Raw genomic sequence first — 22,265 nt, forward strand, 5'->3', positions numbered from 1 at the left:
TACCTTATTTAGGACATTGAAACACAAGTATTTTTAAATTCTTGGATGCATTTGAATTTTAAAATTCCACATTTGTTATTAAAAATGTAGAGGAGGATTTTACACTTCCACACACATACACATACTCAATTAAAAGAAACTAAAACATAGATAAAGTTTGTTTTTTAGAAGTATGAAAGGCAGTTTGCTCAAACCCTGTTCTGGTGTGCTTCCTGTGCATAAGTAGGCCCTACATATATGATCAGCTGGCTGGTTTTTCCCCAGACAATCTGTGCATCTGTTTTATTCTTTTTGTCAGGTGTAACCTGACAAAGAACTTCAATCACTGGTTGTCAGGCAAACACCTAATTAATGTGACAAATAATAAGTTACAGATAGCTCATATCTAACTATTACCTCTGGCTTGGTATGCCTTCAACAGCATCACTTTAGTGCCCAGCTGTAGATTCTGCCTGTTTTTTACTCTGTTTTAGGCTCAGAGTATTTTGTAAGCTGTGTATGATGCATGCCTGTAACTACAGCATATGTTGTTTATGAGCCCTTAATCTTTCCTCACTTGAGGCAGCACTGCCCCCCTGCAGTTTGCAGAGTTCCATCTGCATCACTTGTCTTGAATTGTAGATTTGTATCATGGCAGAGTACAGAAAAGGTACCTTCAATCTTCCCATGACAGCTGCACAGCATTTTTCTAGGCTGGCAGTCCTTGTCAAACCAACAACAAACCTGCTGCATCTGGTGCTGCTGATTTTCCATAAGGCTTTTTAAAATGCCCAGCATTTAGTGAGGCCAGTTGTTACTTCCCCTCCAATTTACCCGGGTATCACTGCAGAATTTCACCCAAGGATAGGCATAATACACTCAACCTGTCCTACTGCACTGTAGGACTCTCTATTTAGATGAAATACAGAGTTTTGAAAATGCATATTCATGTATATTCCTCATAGACTAATGATCACAAAATTCATTTGGGCACGTAGAAGACCTAGGTAAATCCCTGAAACAGCATCTTAGTCCCATGCATTGTCTTACCAGGCCAATCACAATCTAAATTTGTAACTGTGCCACATTGGGTTAACAGTTATTTCACAGAAGAGGGCCCTCAGCTCAGGTTTTATCACGTTCTTATTGCCCTTGTCTTATTTTTTCCTATTGCAAGTTTTGCTGGTACATCCCTAACAGAAAGTTTATGATGGATCAAAAAGAAAACCTTATCCAACCCGAGTAGCAAAGGGAATGGCTCCTTAAATACCTGTGCTTCCTTTTAATTACTGCCACTTGATTTAAATCTGTAAGGCGGTGCTTTGGAGTGACAATGTGTTTAGTCTAACATTCATCAGAATAAGAAAAATTGGAATGTGGCTGTATTATGTCATGAGCAGAGAGAAAATACTGATATTGTTAAGCTATTATCTGTCCCTATATAGAAGTGGTTTTTACTGAGAACTGTAACAAATTGAAGTAATATTAATTCTGGCACGATAACGCTCTACTTTTATTGCAGGGTGACTCAAACCACCTTTTTATCTCAGAGAAAACAATATATGATAGAGAAATGGCTTTGAGAGAAAAACTGTACCCCAGTTGAGAGTTTATATGAAGGTATTTTTTTAAACACTTACTGAGAGGTTTTTGTAATGTCACTGAAAGAATACACAATGTAAAAGTGTAAAACTGTATTGACTCAGAAAAGAGACCCCACAGTACTTGTTACATGGGCTAATACAGGAGAGTCTGAGCTTTTTATCACACCTATTTTCACAGAAAACTCTTATTTTTCTCAGTCTCACTTAATCTGTTGTATTTTCCCTAGGCAGTAGATTCACCTTCAAGGACTAATTTATACAATGTAGTTCTGTTACTGTCTTGGTTTCCAAAATGTTTTCAGGAATTGTGGTAAGCTCATGTCACTGTTAATTAACCTTAAAGGCAAGACAATACAATTCCTCTGTAATCACAGAATGATACTGCAGAGTCTTTTTAGCCACTGTTGGTTCGAACTTGTAAATTAGTTTTAGAAGATAGCAAAACAATTTATAAAGTCACATTGAAACTTGAAATAATCGAAGTGGGAACTATTTGGCTACTAACTAAATATTGTTCATTAACTGCTGGTAATGATTAATGTGCTAGGCCAATTATTACTGATTTTATTTCCAATGTGTCTGCATACTTATGACAAAATTCAAGCTTTTAAAGGAAATGAAGACCAAATACGGAAAATAATCATCTACAGTAGTATACCACTTATTTTAACAATTTAAATATTCCTTTCTCTTCAGGGAAAAGTTGTTGTGCAATCCTCATTCTGAATCAAAATTTTTGGGGGTAAGTCTCTCTTTCTGTTTTTATTTTTTCAGTTAAATTGTGTAAGTAAACTGGTAAATCATATTTTTGGTTTTAACCACAAAGATTAAACAAGAAATTATAGGGATTATAAAGAATATTAAAATTTTTCTCCAACTCATGAAAATATCTGAATAAACAAAGGCAATAAGCACTAAAATTTGATAGAAACGATTTATTTTTTAGATTTTTCATTTGCATGAAGATAGAAAACTCTTTACGTGGATAAACTTCCCTACAGTAGTCAATCATTGTTCTTGAATGGATAATCTTTATAGGATTATCAGTCTTGTATCAAGAGGATAGCAAAGGAGCTGATGTGGAGCAGCATGCAATGATGTGTGTGCCCTCTGTAAAGTCCTCCACAATTAAAAATTGTCTCTGCTCTAACAGGTATCCTTTAGGAGGGACTCTAAATGCTAAACTTTCAAGGCTAAATTGTGAAAGACCAGAAGTCAAGGTCCAAAGTTTTTGAGCACCTGGACACAGGGGATACAATGGAGAAATCCAACCCTTTTCCTGGTAAAATAATGGGTTAAAGTGCAATGGAAGAACTTTGTTATTTCTTTCCCATTAGTTAAGTATGGGGGCAAAATCCTAGCTTTTAAGTTTCCTAGTAATTTCCTTTATGTTCTATAGATAAAATAAAAAAAAAAAAAAATCACAAAAAAAAAAGGAGGTTGTATTAGACTCATCTGGACATTAAATGTGTGCTGCTTACTGTGGTTAAACAGATCCAGCTGCTTGATATGGTTAATTCTCTGTAATACTAGATCAAAACAACTATAATGGCATTTTTCCTAAAAAAGGAAAGGAAGAGTATTTAAAGTGAAAGCTTAGTCTTTCTGGAATGTTAAACATCAAAAACTGGTCAAACCAGCATCAATTCTGCAGTAGTCTTGCACATGTAATTATATCACCTGTCCCAGATGCACCCAAAAATCTTTGAAACAACAGCATGACTTCTTCAAGTGGTCTTCCCACAAGAAATTTACTTTTGCAAACAACACTTGAGTATCAGATAATGAGATGAAATTTATTTGATGATCAATTTAGAGAAAAGTAATTTCTGCTTTACTATCAGTTGTGTAAAATCATGAGATATATGTAATTTCTTAAACGATGAACTGTCTCGTTAATAACACCTGCATACTGATTGTAAGCCTACAGGTCTTCCCAAAAAATTGGCTAGTTTTGAATTCCAAAGGTCAAAAATTGAGAACTTTTTATTTTACTGTTACTCAGCTGTGGCTCAGTAGAATGTCTATTTGGTTGATCTGATTCCCTCCCTGAGCATGAGGGAAGGAGGGTTTTCTTAAGGACTGCAACAATGGAAAAGATCAGGACGGCACAGAAGAGTATTTTTCAGTCCAAAAATGAGAAACTGATTGAAAGTTTGAAATGTAAAATTACAGTCTAATTTCTGTTTTGCAGAGGTTAAGGTGCATAGTTTTTGACCATTCACCAAAACAAAATTTTTTATGAGAATCATGGTTTACATAAAAGCAAACCAAACAAACTAACCCCTCACCCAGATTTTATTCATATACTTATTCATACTTAATTTACTTCTCATGATACAAGTAAACTCTAAAATAATCATGAAATACATTCCATCAACTCTGTTCTTCCCCAAAATGCTGAACAGGAATGAGGAGTGATAACAAATCAAATAGATATGTGCATCACTAATCCATACAGCTCAGCTCTCCTTGAAATGTAAATTCCAGAAAGGAACTTGGATTTTCAAAGATGCATACAGTTTCTGCTAGCTGGTGCTCCTGCATTCAGCTCATTTAAAGATTAGCTGTAAACTTCAGACAAGAAAGACTTGATGCCTGCAAGCATAAATATAGAAAGACATTAGAACATTTCTATATAGGGACAGATAATAGCTTAACAATATCAGTATTTTATCCATCCTCATGACATAATATAGCATTGTTCCAATTTTCTGATTTGGATGAAAGTTAGACAAAGAAAACACTGTTAGACTGCATACCTGCAGTTATTACAGTTTCAATATCCAGTGTCCTTCTAGAGAAAATAACCCTAACCTTAAACAAAACCCTAAACTTAACACCCTAACCCTTCTAGGGAAAATAACCCCAACCTTAAACAAAAAACTAACCCAAACCCAAACCCAAACCCAAACCCTAACCCAAACCCTAACCTAACCATAACCCTAACCCCTAACCCTAACCATAAATCCCTACCCCCCTAACCCTAACGCTTCCTTTTTCTTGCAAGACTTGAAATCTAATATGGCATATGGACATCTGAATTTTTCAATTACTAGCACCTTCCTTAAACTTTTGTTAAAGTATACGTTGTTTTCAAATTTGCTTCTTGTAAGAAAAATATTAAAGACAGGAAAAACAGATTTTCAGAATGTGTAAGAAACAGAAAGTTATATATTTTTGTCCAATATAAGTGGCATTTAGGTTGCTCCCTTTGATAATGTGTTTCTGAAATGAGTGGCCTGGAAGGGGTTTTGTTTATCACTGAGATTGCACTGGTCAGGAAGAACCAGCCATGCTAGAGAGTATTGGGAATTTGGATTTGGGTGTTCTGTTATCAGTGCTGTGCCCACAAAATTGAAAGAGTTATTCTGATATAGAATCATACTGTTAATTCAGAGTTCAGAAATATTCTGGTTTAACTTTTTACTTGACAAAAGATAAAGAACTGTAGAACTGTTAGAAAGAAAAGACTTGTTAGACTGCACAACTGTAGTTATTACAGTTTGCTTATCCAGTGTCCTTGTAGAGATGGTAGAAGAGCAGCATAAATATTCTGCTCTCTGACCAATACAAATATTTTTGTATTTCCACAGATTCTTATTTGACATTGTATTTCTTAGTGCCTACATCTGACCAATATTAATTATTAAGAAGCCACTATCTCAAAAAAGTGGCAGAAGTAAAAGAGAATTTGCACCATCTGTAGAAAATAGGGATGTAGTAAATATATTTCATAAACGTAATTTCAGAGACTAATTATATGCTAATGAAAATAATTTGCTTTCATATATACACTGTATTTTCTCTCATACATACATATACAAGTAGTAGAACAGATAAAAAATAAGATTTATTATAATATTTTTAACATTTAATATTTTTTTAGAGAATATTTGATGAAAGTTATTTCCACATAGTCTGATTCTATCCAGCTTCAGAAGAATACTGCTATATGTCTATGTAGACCTCTCATGAAGTATTAAAAGCTTAAAAATCAGCCCTGCAATACATACCTGTTATGGAAAGTGGAAGAATCCCATGGTAGGAACACACACTCCTTTAGGCTGAGCAGTGACTTAGGTGGAAGGACACAGATGCAGGACCCTCACCAGGGTCCAGTTTGGTTTGATGCTCAGAGTTGATTTTCCTCTTTGGTACTGATATGCAATAAAATGCTTATGCGAAAAAGCAGAAAAATCAGCACAATATACAGCACAATACTGTTAAAAAAAAACCCTGAAAATAAAATCTTGATGCAGGGTTAAAAATGGGTGTGGGTCTTACATATAATGTGAGTATGTCACGCTGAACACTGTGTCTGTGTGTGTCACACAACAAGAGGTTACTTTAATGTTGGGACTATCCCGTGATCTGCACCAGAAATGGCAAAATAAAACTACACCATGCTTCAGGGGGCAAGAAAAGAATATTTTTTTTTAAACAAGAGCCATTTGCCAATGGAGTTATATAAACCAAAATCAGGAGAACAATAGAATAACTAGTCACAGAGTACAAACATAATTCATATGGTAGTACTAAGAGCTTTTCCATTCAAGAGCAAAGTGACATAATTTATGCAATCAAGTATTTGTACAGTTGCTCATTAATTATTAATAATTTTTTGGTATTGATTTTTTTTTAGTGTATAGAGTATCAGTGTTCCTGGGATATTTTAGTTTCTTTACATTCAGAACTCTCACTTTAACTTTCTTCAAATAGTTCATATTCTTACTTCAAAAATTTTTTTTGCAAACCCAAGACAGTAAGAGTGTGGTTTAATACTCATGTTATACAGACAGGTAGCTTCTAGATCACCTATTCAAAATTACAGGTGAAATAGATTCCTTCTATTATTAATTAAGTACTTCAGCATATTAAAGATGATGATTTATTTCTTGGAGCTACTATGTGTGCCCCTATTTTAACATACAGTTTAAACTTACTTTATGAAAAGTTCTATAAATCAACACCACTATCATGTGGAATATAAAAAATAATAACAACAAAAAATACAGAACAGTTAGAATAATACTATTTCCAATATTTACATTTTTTTACAGTTAGATGTGTTTTTCCAAAAAAGCAGAACTCTTGTAGAGATAACTCTTTGCTAAGTCTGCTGAAGTTAATGTATTTGCATGTGAGAGAAAGAAGATCAGGATATGACTCCCAGTAATCATACAAATACATAAAGCTTATTTTTCCCAACATAAAGAGTGCCATTTCAATGAGTTAACAGATGTTATTCCAATGAAGCATGTAACCAGGATGTTAATTCTCATAATACAAGTCTTTACAGTTTAGAAAGATATGTCTGAAAGTTTGTCTCAGGCGCTTTTTAGGAAGCATTGACTCCAAATGCGTTAATGCCAGTCAAAGGAATGATTAACCATCCTGTAAAATTTTGCATTGTGCTCTCTGAAGTAAGAATACAATTGCTCTAAGACAGTGCTGTTAACAAGAGGATGAGGACGCCCTTTGGACTCATGTAGACATCTCTCCCTCCCATCACTTCTGATGCAGTAGAATCCCTTGGTTTGGTTAAAATAAAAATTAGAAGACATAATTCTGGAAGGAAGATTTAGAAATCTTTCAACTTTTTGTAACTCAGGAAGAGGGTCCTTGATCAAAGTATTGCCATCCACTATGTGAATCTGATCCAAACTGAAATGCTTAAGCCACTTTTCCATATGGACATCATATAGACTTCTCTGAATAGCTTTGTATTTGGTGTTAAGCACTCCATTCTTAATAACAATATCTTCAAAGAGCTGAACAGGCTTGTGACTTTCTACTCTGTTGTAATATACTTGGGTATAGTCAGATATAACTCTCTCAGTGGGATCTCTTAGAATGAGCAGCAGTTTAATGGAGCTATTCATGTCATGAATTCTTCCTGGAGCCTGTGGTGATGTAAAATAGCCTGGTGTTTTCTCAATTGTAATTTGATTTCCATAAGAAAATGGCATCAGATTTCTATACCAGTCTATTCCTTTCACATAATTTTCATCCCAGTCAAAGAAGTGGACTTCTGTAGCTGCCACCACAATGTTAGGGTGAATATCCAACATTTCCAGCAAAGCCCTGGTCCCTCCTTTACGAACTCCTATGATGATTGTCTGAGGTATTTGTCGGCTCGTGCCAGGAGGTCTCACCTGTGCTGAATAGTGTTCACTTTTATTGCTGAATAATCCCACTTGTGACTTCAGTGTTTCCAACAGTGCCCCATTCTCAACAGGAGCACCTCGAGCGTGAGTCAGCAGAAGATAAGCTGACACAAGTAGGAAGGCCATGTGGAGAGGAATAATTATTTCAAGATAATGTTTTGCTCAATTAATGAAAGAATAGGCGAGTCCCCTCTTGAGATGGTTGGCAGAACCTGTGGTAAGCACACAGCAAGCTTCTGAAGCATCTGCAAAATAAAGTAAGACAAGTCAGTGCTTCTAAGATCATCATCAGTTAAAAAATTCAACTCACAATTAGCTAATTCACAAAGCTAATCTGTGATCCCAATAGGAAAATAATAGGGAAGTTATTTGTTTGAAATGAAGCTGGCTTCATTTTAGAAGGACAGAAAAGTCCCATGTGTTGAGGTTTTTTTTCCTTACCATGAGTGACCAATGATGGATACCAGCCTTTCAACAACTTTTATTTCCTCTAAGCAGATTAGAATTATTTACCTGATTTTAAATCCTGACCCATTTGTTGCTTGCTTTTATTTTCCTAATATAATTCCATATATACCACATACTTCTCTTGTTATAAATACTGTACCCCACACAATAACAGTAATTCCAAAGAATACTTGAATGTCAACACCTTTCCTCAAATTCCCTGCTAGATTAGTATATTCTTCTATAAATAACAGACCAGGACAATGGTGCCACCATCTGGGTTCTACTGAGCTATGAATCATACAAAACCTATTCTCTTTACTTAGACACAGAAAACAAAACACAGATATAGGCAAAGTTTTGGTATCTGAGCCCTTTAGAGCAGAAAACTGACTGTGCCAAAGCAAGAGTAAAGTGACCAAGTTGGATCAGTGTGGGAAAAAATGCAGGGTGGATGGATTCTCTGCAATTATCCAAGCATTGTGATGCACAGTCATGTAAGTGTTGGAAAAGTTTTTGTAAAATCAGATCTTAAGATAATATTCTGCAGTTCCCCCAAAGCTCTGTATAAGAGATACCCAGGTGCTTTCTGGTCATCTGTTTAAAAAACAATAACCATTCCTGGAATAATTTTGAATTATGGCTCTTGTTTTAAAGTAGTCTCAAAAATTACAACCTTAGCTCCTTCTCCAGTGTTCACTGTCTCTTTTTTCTTCTGAACATATTGGTCACGGTACTTCATCTCTTAGAAACAACCTTAGAAAATACAGCCAATTCCCATTTGTCATGGCACTGAGGAACATTCAATATTTCTATTTAAAAATTGTTTACTTTGAGTTTTACTTTACAGGCTTGAAAATTTTAAATTTTTGATAATAACAGTCTAGGCAATGCAGCAGATTCATTAAATCTATTTTCTAAATTTTATTGAAACCTTCTCCAGCTTCTTGGATATCTAGGGAATGACTCCAGTCAGACTCAGTGAGCACTAAATTCACAGTTATATAGCAAATACTAACCCTAAAATTGTCATTTAAAAAATAAACTATGACCTTTAGTGAGGAAATCTGCAGAGAACATTCCCTGTTATGTCCAAGCAAGACTTAAAAGGAAACTGCTTCTTCAAAAAGAGCACAGTTTCAACTAGGAACAGTGAGTATACAATTACTAAATATTGGAAAAGCCTAAGTACAAATTAGCTTTGTGATGACAGACAGGAATGCTGTTCTTTAAAAACTTGAAAGGATGTTTCATCTTAAAGATCACAATTTCTTTACTAGGAACTTCACACTGAAGTTCTGTTTGAAGTTCCCTAGAGCAAAGAATGCAAGAATTTCTATGGCAATCACAGGAGGGAAGAACAGGTATGTTTATACCAAAATCATTTATAGTTACTATTCCTTTGGATGGCAAGTTTGGAAAATGGTAACCATGCTGTTTAGTGCTGCTGAGGGATTAAAATGCATTTTACAATAATGGCAGCTAATGTTGGTTTTGGAAAGCTCCTCAAGATGCATTTGAAGCATCACAACCCAGGTGATTCCTGGAAAGCCAGCTTTCAAAGGAGGGAATCTGTTTTAATGATTTCAAGCCAAATTTTTCACAATTCTCAAGGTTCCTGAAGAGTTCAATCTGAGGAAAGGCACAGCTATGCATAAGATGGTTTCAGGAGTAGCAGCATATGACAGCATGGCATCTTTCCATACCTGTGGTGCCAGCAGCATGATTTGGGAGCAGGGGCCAAGGGAGAAGTTAATCATTCTTTTAACCTGTTCTGAAATCCCAGTGTTAGTTTGCATCCTATTCATCTTCATTGCTAAATTAAATTTCTTTCAGTAAGACTGAGGAATTGTTTTCATAAAAATCTTCCAATTTTTCTCAGTTTACCTCTTTCATGATAAGACAACACATTATGCATTATAAATGCACTTACACATCTATACATTAGATTACAAGTACTTTGAACTAAGGGAAGACCAGCCTGAATGTCTGCCAAGCAAGGGATTACTTATAAATACCAAGGTGGAGACATACAGTTCATTACCTTATTTAAATTCTGGAACTATCCCATTTTGAAACAGTTTCATGAACTGATTCTTGACAGGTACATTAGGCAATTTTATTTAACTTGAAAGAAAACTATTTTTATATTTCTTGAGACTAACTAGGTTAGTAGCTTAAATTGAAAAAATAGAAAGGAAGAGGGGGGAAAAAGCAGGAATTTCTCTGAAATAAACTAAAACCAGAGTAAAAAAAAACCAAGTATTTGATACTGGGACTGTGCAGTGGTATAGACAGAGATGTTCTCTTCCTAGACCTGGGGACAGGTGAAAAAATTCTCAAGTTCTCTTTTTTATTTTGTTTAAAAAACTCAAAACACTAACACTATTTCATCCCTAACTAACTGAGTTTTCTGGTTTCATCACCTAAGAATCAGGTGCAAATACTGAAACCCAAAGAAGACTGTAAGCTGAATGAGAAAGTCATACTTATCACCGAGGAAAGATTGGTCTTCCAAAATACTCTCAGGTTTACTTCTGACGTGAGTGAGAGTCTGCTTAATTTACCATCTGAAATCAGCAGTTCTCTGTAAAACATAGTCAGACAGCAAGAAGCAGAAGGGATTCTTCATATTCTGTGGGCTGAAGTATTGTTTGAAAAATAATTCAACATAATTATTAGCCATTTTAACCAGTTTTCAAAATAATTAGTTGTTTTACAAATTTCTTAGAATCACTGCTAGAAAAAACCTTACTCAGGAAATACTACAGAAAAAATGAAATTCAAAATGTACTGTAAATCTGGTTCCTAAATAGATCAAAATTGCCTTTGGGAGCAATTCTATCAAAACAACATTTCAGCTTTGGCCTAAGACATTTGATGGATTTCAGTGAAGCTCTAAGAAGTTAGATTCTGTGGTTAGGTTATAATTGCTACATAAATGTAAAGGTTTTAAAGAAGATTTATCATGTAATTGGAATGTTATTTGAATAAATTTTTGTTGTTGCTTTTATGCCTTTATGCAATTGTATTTTTAGAAGATATTAACTGCTTTTTATAATGAAAACAATATATTTTACACTGGTGCACTGCACCAATGAAGAATTTGAAAGTATTCTTATGAAACTAACCCCATGACACATGACCAGAATTACAATGCCTTATTACCATTTTTCCCTATTATTTGGTAGTGTTGGTGCTGTTTAGTACATAAGGAACATCAACAGACATGATACTTAATACGCAGAAAAGTAGTTCAGAAATAAATTCATGCTGCAGAAAGGACTAATTAAGTAAATAATACCTTGGGCTGCTGTTTGTTTTATTTTTTTAAAACCTTAGACTAGACTTGAGAAGCTGCTATGCTGGCTGAAAAATCTTTTTAATATTACAAAAATGTACTAAAGACCCTTAACTGCTGCACTCTACTCTGAAAAAACTTCTAAGTGTCTTATGATTTATCTTGCTTTGGGGTAAAGTACAAAATCATAGGGTAAACCTAAAGATATTATTATTACTAATTCGTAACATTATTAGTTCCTAATAATACATCCTGTATTACATTGTCTGTAATGCTTTTCATTGCAGAACTCTGCAGCACTCTGAGTTAATGAACTGCCTGCACCTTATTAAGGCATCATTCTCACCTTGCAGGAAATTGCAACTGACCAATGTATAGATCCAGTTCAGGAGTGCAAATGCTTTGGAAAGTCAGGTTAATCCGATCTGCTCAAGGTCACAGAGCAGGTTTATAGTCCAACCAAGAATAAAAACCCCAGGGCTTCTAATTCTCCATCCAATTCCCCTTCCAATTCCAACTTTGTGTCATTCCATAGCAGCCTCTCACAATCCTGATGATAACTTATAGCTGGATTACATGCTGAACTGAAAAGCGAAGAGGTTCTTTGATGTTTCAGCATAAAACTCAAATTTTGGGTTTTTTTTTTTGGAATAAAGCTGCTTCTTTCCACTTGTTCCTCGCAAAAAAAAAAATAAAAAAAAAATAATAGTAATCAAGTACAAACTTGGGATTTTAGTGTTCCAAGGCATTTGTGCAGAAATACTTGTGTTGGTGACTGAAAACTGCAGCAAGGGGAGGTGGCCAGAGCAAGTATAACAAAACACCAGTTTTTGTCTTGATTTTTAAAGATTTATTCCTGTTACATTCCTAGTTAACCCCTATTAGATACAAACTCATCCCAACAAAAAGATCAATCCCTGAGAAGAGTGCAATGCAAACATGTCAAGGTTTACTGGCACACAAACTTGTAACAGCTCAGTTATATCTCTATAATTAAGAACATCTCTAATACTGACAATATGAGAAAAGAATTCCAGACCAACTGCATTCACAACCAAAGCTCATATAGGGTGAACAGTTTCAGAAATTTTTTGAAGGACAATCACACTGTGATGTCAGTTAGACCCATGTAAAGTATCCCTATACAAACTGGCTTATGTAATAAATAATTCTAAGCAACAAAATAATACTAAAAGTTTTGGAATATCTGAAATTAGGCCAGTGATTTTCTTTCAGTAAAACTGGAATTAGTTACATAGCATAATGAATGCAAATCTGCTCTCAATATGGCTTATGCATTTTTTCAAAACAGGCAAATGAATTATCCAGTGCATATAGGACACAGTGCTCAATAGAATGCAGTATCAATGTATTCAAATCCAATAATGTAATGACTAATTCTATTAATTCTAAGCATTAAATATTAGAAGCAATACTATCATCAAAAGTCCTCTGCATAATACCTTAATTCTGATTATAATATAACTTGTGAAATAATGGGCATTTGAAAATACTTGGCACATGTCCAGTGGTTGAGCAGAAAGGTATCCTCTTTAATATTAATTGGAAGGAAACAGTTCAGCTACTTCTATCCACACATGTGAGATGCCTGGGCAGAGTTCAGGAGACAATGAGAGCACATTTCTGAGAGTGAAAAATGTTAAAAATTTTGGAAAAGTGTAAAGACAATTGTGAGTCTTAATTTTATTACAAGTAGAGCAATTTAGGTTTATATTGAAATGAGATCAATCAGGTGCAATTGAATAATTTTAGAGCTGTGCCCTAGAAATGAGATTTGATTCAGAAGGATCCCAAATTACCTATTCTGTGAGACTAAAGACTATGTGGGAAAGGACAGTTATCCCAGAGAGATAACCCTTTATAGGGCATGAAACTTTCCTGCCTCGCTTTTATGCTGTGCTCCGTTCCCAGTAGTAACCAAATAACGTTTGCATTGTCATTACTGGGCTTTATCAGACTCAGGTAGGAGAGGTCAGTCAGTTCCCAGAAATACAGAGTGGGACATGAAGAACATCTCCCACCTGTAACCATGGAAAATGTCTGCTGCCAGCTGGAGAAAGCAAAAGGGTGAGAGAGTAAAATACGACACTGGAGTTTTGTAACAGAGCTGCAAGTTGAGCTCAGAGATGTTTTTTCTTACAAGGAGCAGGGGACTAAGTACAAAAAAGACCACAGACCCAAAGTCAAATAAATATTGCAGCTGTTCCTATTGCTGATAAAGAATGCTGTAGATACCCAAGAATTTTGTTCACTTTCATTCTACTCAAATTATGGACATATTTTTGTTAAAGAGATGCACTAAGGATTCTTAAATGAGGTAGTACCTAAAAACCCATGATCCCACAGACTGTCCAGAAATGCTGCTTTGCTGTTGTAACACCTCTTTGGGTAATGAAAAAGCTTAAAGGTTTCTCTTTAAGCATCAATACAATAATATATGTTAGCACAAAGAAACACAAAGACATTAACATTTTAAAGTCGCAATCTCAGCAGTGAATTTATTTGTGTGAACCTTTTCCAATGAGATTGCAGTTTTATAGCAGCCAACAGTTACTACCTTACAGGAATTAAAAAAAAGGGAATAAAAGAAGGAAATAGCTACTTGGTGAGTAAAGGTAGGTGCTACAAAGCAACAGAAATCAGCTCCAGGCTTCTACCGAGTACACAGACTATAATGGATAAAGAGGAAAGCTAAGAAATGTTAGCATAAACTATAAACACCATTAAATCATTGGCAGGTGATATTAGCAGATAGGAGTTTTGAAAAAAGTTTGCTTCCCTGAGGCTAGCATTACATTTCCTAATTCCCTTTTCTGATAGAAAATTGCCTGATGTTAATATGACTGCAAATATGTAACAGTACAGTAATATATACAGTATAAACACCCTAACAATAATTTCTGAGCTAAATAAACCTTCCACACACTTATATTTTATGGAATCTTTGAAAAATACCATACTCAAACCATCCACATAAAAGTCACTGAATTGCAATTTCATAAAGATCCTTAAGAAGTTTAGCCCATAAAGCCAGGTACATTCTAAGGATGCTTCTAAATAGACATAAATAAAAAATTCTGTTCCTATTAAGATGCAAAGAGTGGATAGTGGTCAGATTAGCACAGATGAGAAGGCAGATTTTACTTATCACATTGGCTTATTTGAAATGGAATTGCATTACCATTTTGTTGAGTTAAACTTACACCTCTAATTGTTAATTAAGCATCTGAATTAATATAAATTGAAGTAACAAAGATTCTGTGCCACTTCTTCAGACAAACAAGCAATAGTCATGTAATTATAAAGAGGCAAGATGTAATGATGCATGGCTGATAAGTAGCTTTTGTGTTTATTTCTACAGTACAGAAAAAAGATTAAACTTCAACCTCTCTACCTCTGGTATAATTAATTGAATATTATTAATTTTCCCACACTCATTTTCACAAAGAACACCTTAATACTCATAGATATTTAGGAAATAAAATTAGAATTAGATGCAGAGGATTTATGAGAGTCCTGTCTTTTAAAGGAAAAAATTCCTCTGAGGGTCAGAGATGGCAAGAAAAGCATTCAAGGGAGATGAGTTAACTCTGTGGTACAAACCAGTGAATTCCTACAGGACATCCATGTCAAGTAATAGACACTAAAACCTTTTATTCTTTTGTAAAGAGCACAGATTTCTGGTGTTAAAAAAAAACAACCCCAAAAAATCACATACACAAGCCCTTCCATCAAATCCTACCCCTGCCAAAAGAACCCTAACCAAAACTGAAAACCCTACCAAAAGCCAAAGAAAAACCATACACGCATGCTGGTTTTAAGATGTTACTCCAAGGACTCCAAAAAGGGATCTGAGAGCTTTTCTGGGCAGCACTTGTCAACATTACACCTTTTGTTTCCAGCACTGCCCCAGTGCAGGGGAGGAGCAGTCTGGAAAAGCTCATCAGACCATGGCAGTGGCTTGGGGATCACCCTGAGCCAGCCAGGAGTGACACGTGGGGAACAGCCAGGGGCTGGCCAGGGGGAGCAGCCAGGCTTGTCTTGCAGGCAGGAAGGTTTCTTTATCCCCACCTTGAAATCTGTCCAGCAGTGGGACATCTCAGATGAGGTGGATGAGCCAAGGTCAGAATCCTACCCTTTGTTTATATCCTTCTGAATAACTTCTCCAGGGCTGTGGCATTAGTGCTCTGATGCTTTCTGAGCAGAGCTGCTCTACTGGGTCCCATCTAGCTGTTGTCTATCCCCATCATACAAGGCATGAAAGAAACTGATCCTTCCCTTGGTAATGAGTCCTGCTATCCAACAACCACCAGTCTGAGACCTTCTAATGTCAAATGCCAGCAGTAAGGGAAGAATCCAGCTTCTTGGCTCAGGGTTACAGTGTAAAGCACAGATGTAAATCAAGCAGGGAATTCACCCAGAGTAAGAAAAAAGCAGCTGAAAGGCCCATGAGAGTTCAAATCTTTTGGCCTTGTAAAGGATGAGTGAACAAAATTTAAGAAAAAATAATAGCTCAGGAGGAATTTTTTTTTAAAAGAGTGATTATAGAACAGGGGATGTGAGAGGATATGAAGAAGCTGAAATAATAAATCAATGACGGACTTAAGATTGAAAATTTAATTTTGAAATTTTGAATACTGGCTCAGGCCCTGATAAGAGACAAGATCAAGATAAAGGTCAGAGAAAAACAGTGTGAGTATGAATGTTTGATAGAATAATGGGAGTTACAAAACCAAGAAACATATTAAATTTACGCTGAGTTTAAGTATGCTGAGAGACTTTGGGCATCAAAGAATCAAAAATTATATAGAAAGGAGTTCACAGTCCATCTTTTCTTAAAGTAAACAAACAAGTACCACTTGAAGAGACCACAGAAAGTAACTGCATAGTAATTCTTAACACTGATTAATAAATAAATTAGTAAAATACATAAAAATATATTAGTAAAATAAATATATTAGTCAAAACTCTGTCTTCCACTGGTAAACAAATCCTTGCTAATAAAGAAGGCAAATACACTGCAATACAGAAGAGGCAAACATATTAGAAAAGAAACAAATTGATAAAATATCCCTTGAATAGAAGCTCAATGCCTACAACACATATCCATCATCAATCTGTGTGCATATCCAGCCCAGCAGACAGCTGTAGAGCTACAGGAATGGAGGCAGTTTAGGGAACATTTGAACATGTCTGGAAACTGGAGTACAACACGTGAAACAGCCCTCAGTACGACACTCCCGTGTCTCTCACACTGCTCCTCAGGCTGATACTGGGAGGCTGAGATGACAGGCTGCAAACATGGAGTAAGTAAAAGGCAGATTATTTTCTGGCTGCTATGGAAAATCAGAAATCAGATCCTTCCTCCTTACCAAACCCGTTTCAACTGCCAAAGTAGCACATTAAAATACAGTGAGAGGATACTCACTACTCTTATGAGTCTGAGAGCAGATAACTAATACCACACAATTCTAATGATTTTCTCCAGGGCTTCTGAGATTTAGTAGGGTCCTATCTGACTGTCTTTTCCATTTTTAGTTAGGAAAGACAGAACCTAGGAAAGCTTCTATGCAGCCCAAATTTTTCAAACTTTGATGTACAGCCTGAACCCACAGGTATGTCAGTAGTACAACCAAAGATGTAGGTACACATGTCAAAAACTCCTACACTTCAGTGGAAAACAAAGCAATTCTCTTTCCTTTTTCTGCCCAGTCCAGACTGTTATGACAACTTCCCTGTGCAAAAATGTCCTTTGCATCTACAGGTTTCAGGTGTCCTCACAAAAGCACTTTCTGTTGTTACAGCCCTGCATTACACAGCACGGTTAATTCAAGCGGAACCTGCTCCTCACCACGCAGCATCGCTTCTGCCCCACAGCTCCGTGCCATGCTGCACCCAAACAAGTCTTCCACACTATTCCTTTAATGCTGCTTCGCTTCAAATCACTTACAGCTTCTCAGAAAGGCCCTTTGATGGCTGAGAGTGCCTACAGCAGTTTTTTGGCACCTTTAAGCTCTGTCAATTTCCACCTAAGTCTTTAAGGTAAAATCATATTTAGGAGCCATCACATACATTCAGGATGTGGACTTAAAGACTTCAGATTTGTGAGACTTGTGACAAATTGTGAGGATTTGGCACATTAAAAACTCTAACTATAAAGAGCTACAATAGATGCGTTTGGAGGCAAAATAAGAACATGGTAAGAGTAGCTCTCAGATTCAATACTGTGTACAATGTTTATGATAATAATATTTATTAGTAGCAATTTTTATTTGAAACTGAAATTTGGAAAACATCAGTTGCACCTGGGTATTTTATAATGACCTTTTCATATTTTCTCCTTAAATCTGAATGGTCTTATCAGTATTCAGAAAATTGATAAGGTGCTAGGAACACCTATAGCAGAGAAAGAGGCAGAGGTAGGGAAGGGCTCTGACATATTCTCATAATTAACTGCATATTAATTAGAGCAGTAAAGAGTTTGAATGTTCAAAGCCATTCTCTTAAGACTGGGTAGGCTGTACAACAAATGTACTTTAATTGTCTCTAAATCCCCTGATTTCAGCTACTCAAGCAGACAGTATGACAGCAGATTGGTCTCATAGTGCCACAACAACTGGATGTTTCCTGAAGGACCAATACTTCAACACAGCATAGAGGAGAGAGGTACCTCCATTATCTTACATTTTCTCTTTCAGTCTCTTTTCTTCCCAAATAAAAGAGAAAAACCCTTAAAGCACAAAATTTTGCTATTTTAGTTCCAAACTGGCAAAAAAACTTTTTTTTTTTTGTCAGAGGTGGCGATCAATTTTGTGATCCTAGATCCATGTTCTAGCTGCAATTAATTTTTTCTTCTTACTATGAATTGCAATTAATGCAATTAATATACAATTAATATTACCTTCTTACTTCTTAGCTCATGATCCACATATTCCATACTGTTGTAGTCTACTTACTTTTTTCCTCAGGAAATTAAAAAAAAAAAGGCTGATGATCACTACTCATTTCTCTTTTTTCTGTTCTCTATTACCAGTAAAACACTGTTATATAAAGCAAAGACGTAGGTGTTAGTATCTGGTGGTTTTAAACATGAAATACACTTCTGACCCTTGTTTCTTTGCCCCATGAATACCCTCAGCAGTCCCTGTGGATGGTGCAATTTTAAAGAAAATCATTATCTCACTGTACCTTTTACTTCTGAATCCATTTTTTCTGCTGTGAATGCATTCGGGGTTTTTCCAGTGCTAACAGGATATTATCAGCAGTTTTTTTGCAACATCCTTCGTTGGTGTCTTAGCAGTTACTTTAAACATTTTGAAGAACAAATGTCAACATGTGAATATCAGTTAATTTACAAGTCTAGTGGGATTCATAGATAAAAAAAGAAAGTAAAGCACCAAACCAACACTTTCAAATCAGACTGCTGAAAACCACATAAAATCAGAACGATGTTCTGCTGCCATTTACCATGGAGAATAGGAGTTTACTCCTGTAATAAAATGGAGATGGAGTTGGACAGTGCTGAAACTGAGACTAGAGAATCTTAATTCACTGCATAAATTGTGGTACAATTTTTAAAGGTTGTGGACACCTGAGGTTCTCTTGCATTTTAGGGGGGCTGACAGCTCCACTGAAGGTTGTTGTGTTCAGGCACTGATACAACAATTTTCCAACTGAGCAACATGGAAGAAACATATGCCAGTATGTGTAAAGATTCTCTAGCAGACATCTGCAGCCTCCCTCTTGGCAGCTGATGATGTGCCCAAACCTTGTACCTGCTCAAAAGAACTTTATTGTTTTGAAAAAGCCTCACATTCGCACAGTAGTTCAGAAAGATTAATATGAAATTTAGTTAGGGAAAGAGGATCTCTGGTGGAATTTCCAATTTACTTACACAACCTATCCATCCTCTTGCTCTCAGGGTTTAGTATCTCAGTGTTTGGCCATTGCCACATGTAGTGGTTTGACAATACAATCATAATACTATTCCCCCTAAGCCCAGTTTGTGAGAAATGTGTAAGTCTATTTAAAGCAATATAATGTTTAATTTTGTGACAGTAAATGATTTTTTTCTGCATTCTGAGTGTTCATTCCTCTTACCTTAAAATATGCGCTCACAAGGGAAAATAAATCTGGATTTGAAATTTAATTTGTAACTATAAAATATAGAATAGTTATTTCTGTCTATAGCGTACTAAAAAAGTTAGTGCAAATACACAGTTTAAGCTACTGGTTATTGATGCCAGTTCTGTTTTAAAGCAATAATAGCTTTTCCTCTCAAGGGAGGACAGTATTTCTTCTACAAACTATAAATTGTATTTATTTCACATTTTTAATGCTGAATTTTCATCTTAGATTGGTAGTTTGACATTTCTTAGCTAAAATATTTTCACATTCATGTCCCACTTATTCTTAATGGTATCTATCAATTTCAAGCAAAAGGAACATTTATATTAAGAGATGGTTAAATTTCTCCCAGAAGGTTTTTTGTCCAGGGAGGTGATATGGATACACTTGGAAAATTATTACAACTACTGATACCCTAAGAGGAATTACAGTCAACAGAAAAAGTGACTTTGAGTTTATAGATAATAAACAGTTCAGAGCAAATTTTTGAGATCAGAATCAAGATGCTGGGATCAAACAATATTTGTCAGTGTGTGAAAAATAAAGGATTCAATTACTGAATGTGAAAGAATCATGATTCCTATACTATGGAACTTACCAAAATTATATAAGAATTAGGGCACAGCATGTCAAAAAAGTAATAAAATAAAGCTGTTTCCTCTAACATTCAAAAAACGTAGCTGATATAAATGTCGTTCAGAGATTGGAAATATTTCAGTCGAATATAAAAGTACCAGGAGAAATAAATCACAAAGTCCAACCTATTTCATAAAACATCATGATCTACTGTGTGTGTATGAGTATGCAAGAGAAATTGAATGTGAAGTACCTTAAATTATAACACATAACCATCTTCCACTAAATGCACCATAAAGCCAGTAGTGAAAGAGGAAAGGATTGGAGAAAGCAAGGGAAGTGATGAAAAGCAAAAAATTGAGCATTTGTAGGAAAAACCAGGTTGTTAATAATTTAAGCAAGCACAGTTAGGTTCTGTACTTGTGCAAATACACACACATATATATAGCACACAGAGAAATATAGAACAGACAGTAATAGAAAATAATAGAGGCAGATTAAATCATTTAAATTATGTGGGTCTATGAGCAATGCAGCTGATGCTGATAAATGTAGATTATAAAAGTGAATTGCAAATAGCTAAATGTGTGTACACTGGAAACATGTTCGGGATCAAATATACAAGTGCAGAAGAATTCAGATTTGTTACAACATATCAAACCTTAAGAAAATTTAGATTCTACTATGGTGCAGGTACAAAGGGTTGAAGGATGGTATTGTGGTAGATTCTAGTGGAAATTGAATCAATTGAAGTTCAGGTTTCACATTTCCTTGTGGGAACCCAATCAAAGACACCTTGTGCAGTTATGCCATAACAAAGTGAGATGGAGTTTGAATTTACAGTTGATTACATACCTTCCAAAGAGAGCAACTTACACAAACTCTGTTTATTCGCATGGGGAGTTAATGTTTAGCAGCTAATGTGTTTTATAATTTACACCTCAGATTTCTCACAGCAATTTCCTCTTGAAGACAAGCCTGAGAGTGAAATTTTTCAGAACCATTTATGCTAGTCTCCACAGAAGTCAGTAATAGTATTATTTAATTAGTAGCAAAGTTATGAAAATTTTGAAAGATTCCCCTCTCTTCCTCACCTTGTTCTTTTCAGAATTGTATTTCTCACCTTTTAGTGATATTCCAATGGCAAATGCAAACACCTTGAATGTCCAGGTGACAGAAGAATGGGCAAAACCATGAAATGAATTCCTTAAGGTTGAAATGCTGAGTTGCATTGCTACAGCTGAACAATAAAGGAAATATTTAATCGCTATGCATGTTTAGAAATACCTCCAGGTGTTCTGGAGAGATTTTAAATCACAGAGCTGAAAATCTGCCAAGCAATATCAGCCCACATATTGAAAGATATTTTAAACCTATGAACAATACTAAAAATATCATGGTCATTCATGTAAATTGAGAAAAATTGCACTGAAATTAGTGAGAAAATGGAAAGGAGTGATGATATGCTAAAATTAAATAAATTTGTTTAGATTATGTCTCCCTCCCATACAAACAAACACGTATCCTACTTTGCTGAGCAAAATTTTTACACAGTTTTTGGATTCCATTGGTCATGGAAGCTAAATAGCATAGGGTGAAAAACAAAGTTTATTTGGCCTTCTGACAAAGTACTTCACTATTGGTTTCAGGGTAAAAAAGCTTCAATGTGGATTAAAAAAATAGCTCAGAAAGCAAAGTGTAGGAATGCACAGGAAATCCTCAGCATGCAGTTAATTCACATCCTTGCACCAGACAGCCCTTTAGGAAAAGGTACTGGCTAAGAGTTTCAGAGTCCAAGGATCTCCAGTTGCTGATGCATTTGAAATCTGATTTTCAATTTAGAGATGGACACCTAGATCCCTTAGACTTCCTGGAAATCCTTACCCTTAGGATTCTTTATGAAGCACTCAAAAATCTCAATGAAAACTTCAGTTGGATGCACAGCAGAGGACAAAGCCAGCACATTTTTAGTATGCAAGAGCAGTAAGAGAAAATGACAGTACAGTTTAAATGCATTTTGGTAAACTAATGGTTCAGAGT

General features: G+C 35.5%; 1 protein-coding gene across 6 annotated transcripts in view; it reads right to left on the reverse strand.

The window, feature by feature from the left end:
* Window positions 1–2,503: 2,503 nt before the first annotated feature.
* Window positions 2,504–22,265, reverse strand: part of LOC111931213 (heparan sulfate glucosamine 3-O-sulfotransferase 1-like) — a 56,764-nt gene continuing 37,002 nt past the window's right edge. For 4 of the 6 annotated variants that reach the window (XM_086899384.1, XM_086899381.1, XM_086899386.1 and 1 more), the window contains 2 exons: window positions 5,600–7,998; window positions 2,504–4,181 (listed from right to left, as the gene is read on the reverse strand). In XM_086899384.1, the coding sequence (XP_086755510.1) occupies window positions 6,950–7,879 (930 nt within the window). In that variant the 5' untranslated portion in view covers window positions 7,880–7,998 and the 3' untranslated portion in view covers window positions 2,504–4,181; window positions 5,600–6,949. Of the gene's footprint in view, window positions 4,182–5,599; window positions 7,999–8,876; window positions 8,957–10,689; window positions 10,788–22,265 lie in introns of all 6 variants that reach the window. The other 2 variants (XM_086899383.1, XM_086899385.1) reach the window with 2 other exon arrangements.

This window comes from Cyanistes caeruleus, chromosome 8 (assembly GCF_971803275.1).
Source record: "Cyanistes caeruleus chromosome 8, bCyaCae1.hap1.1, whole genome shotgun sequence".
In the NCBI taxonomy this organism is placed as follows: Eukaryota; Metazoa; Chordata; class Aves; order Passeriformes; family Paridae; genus Cyanistes; species Cyanistes caeruleus.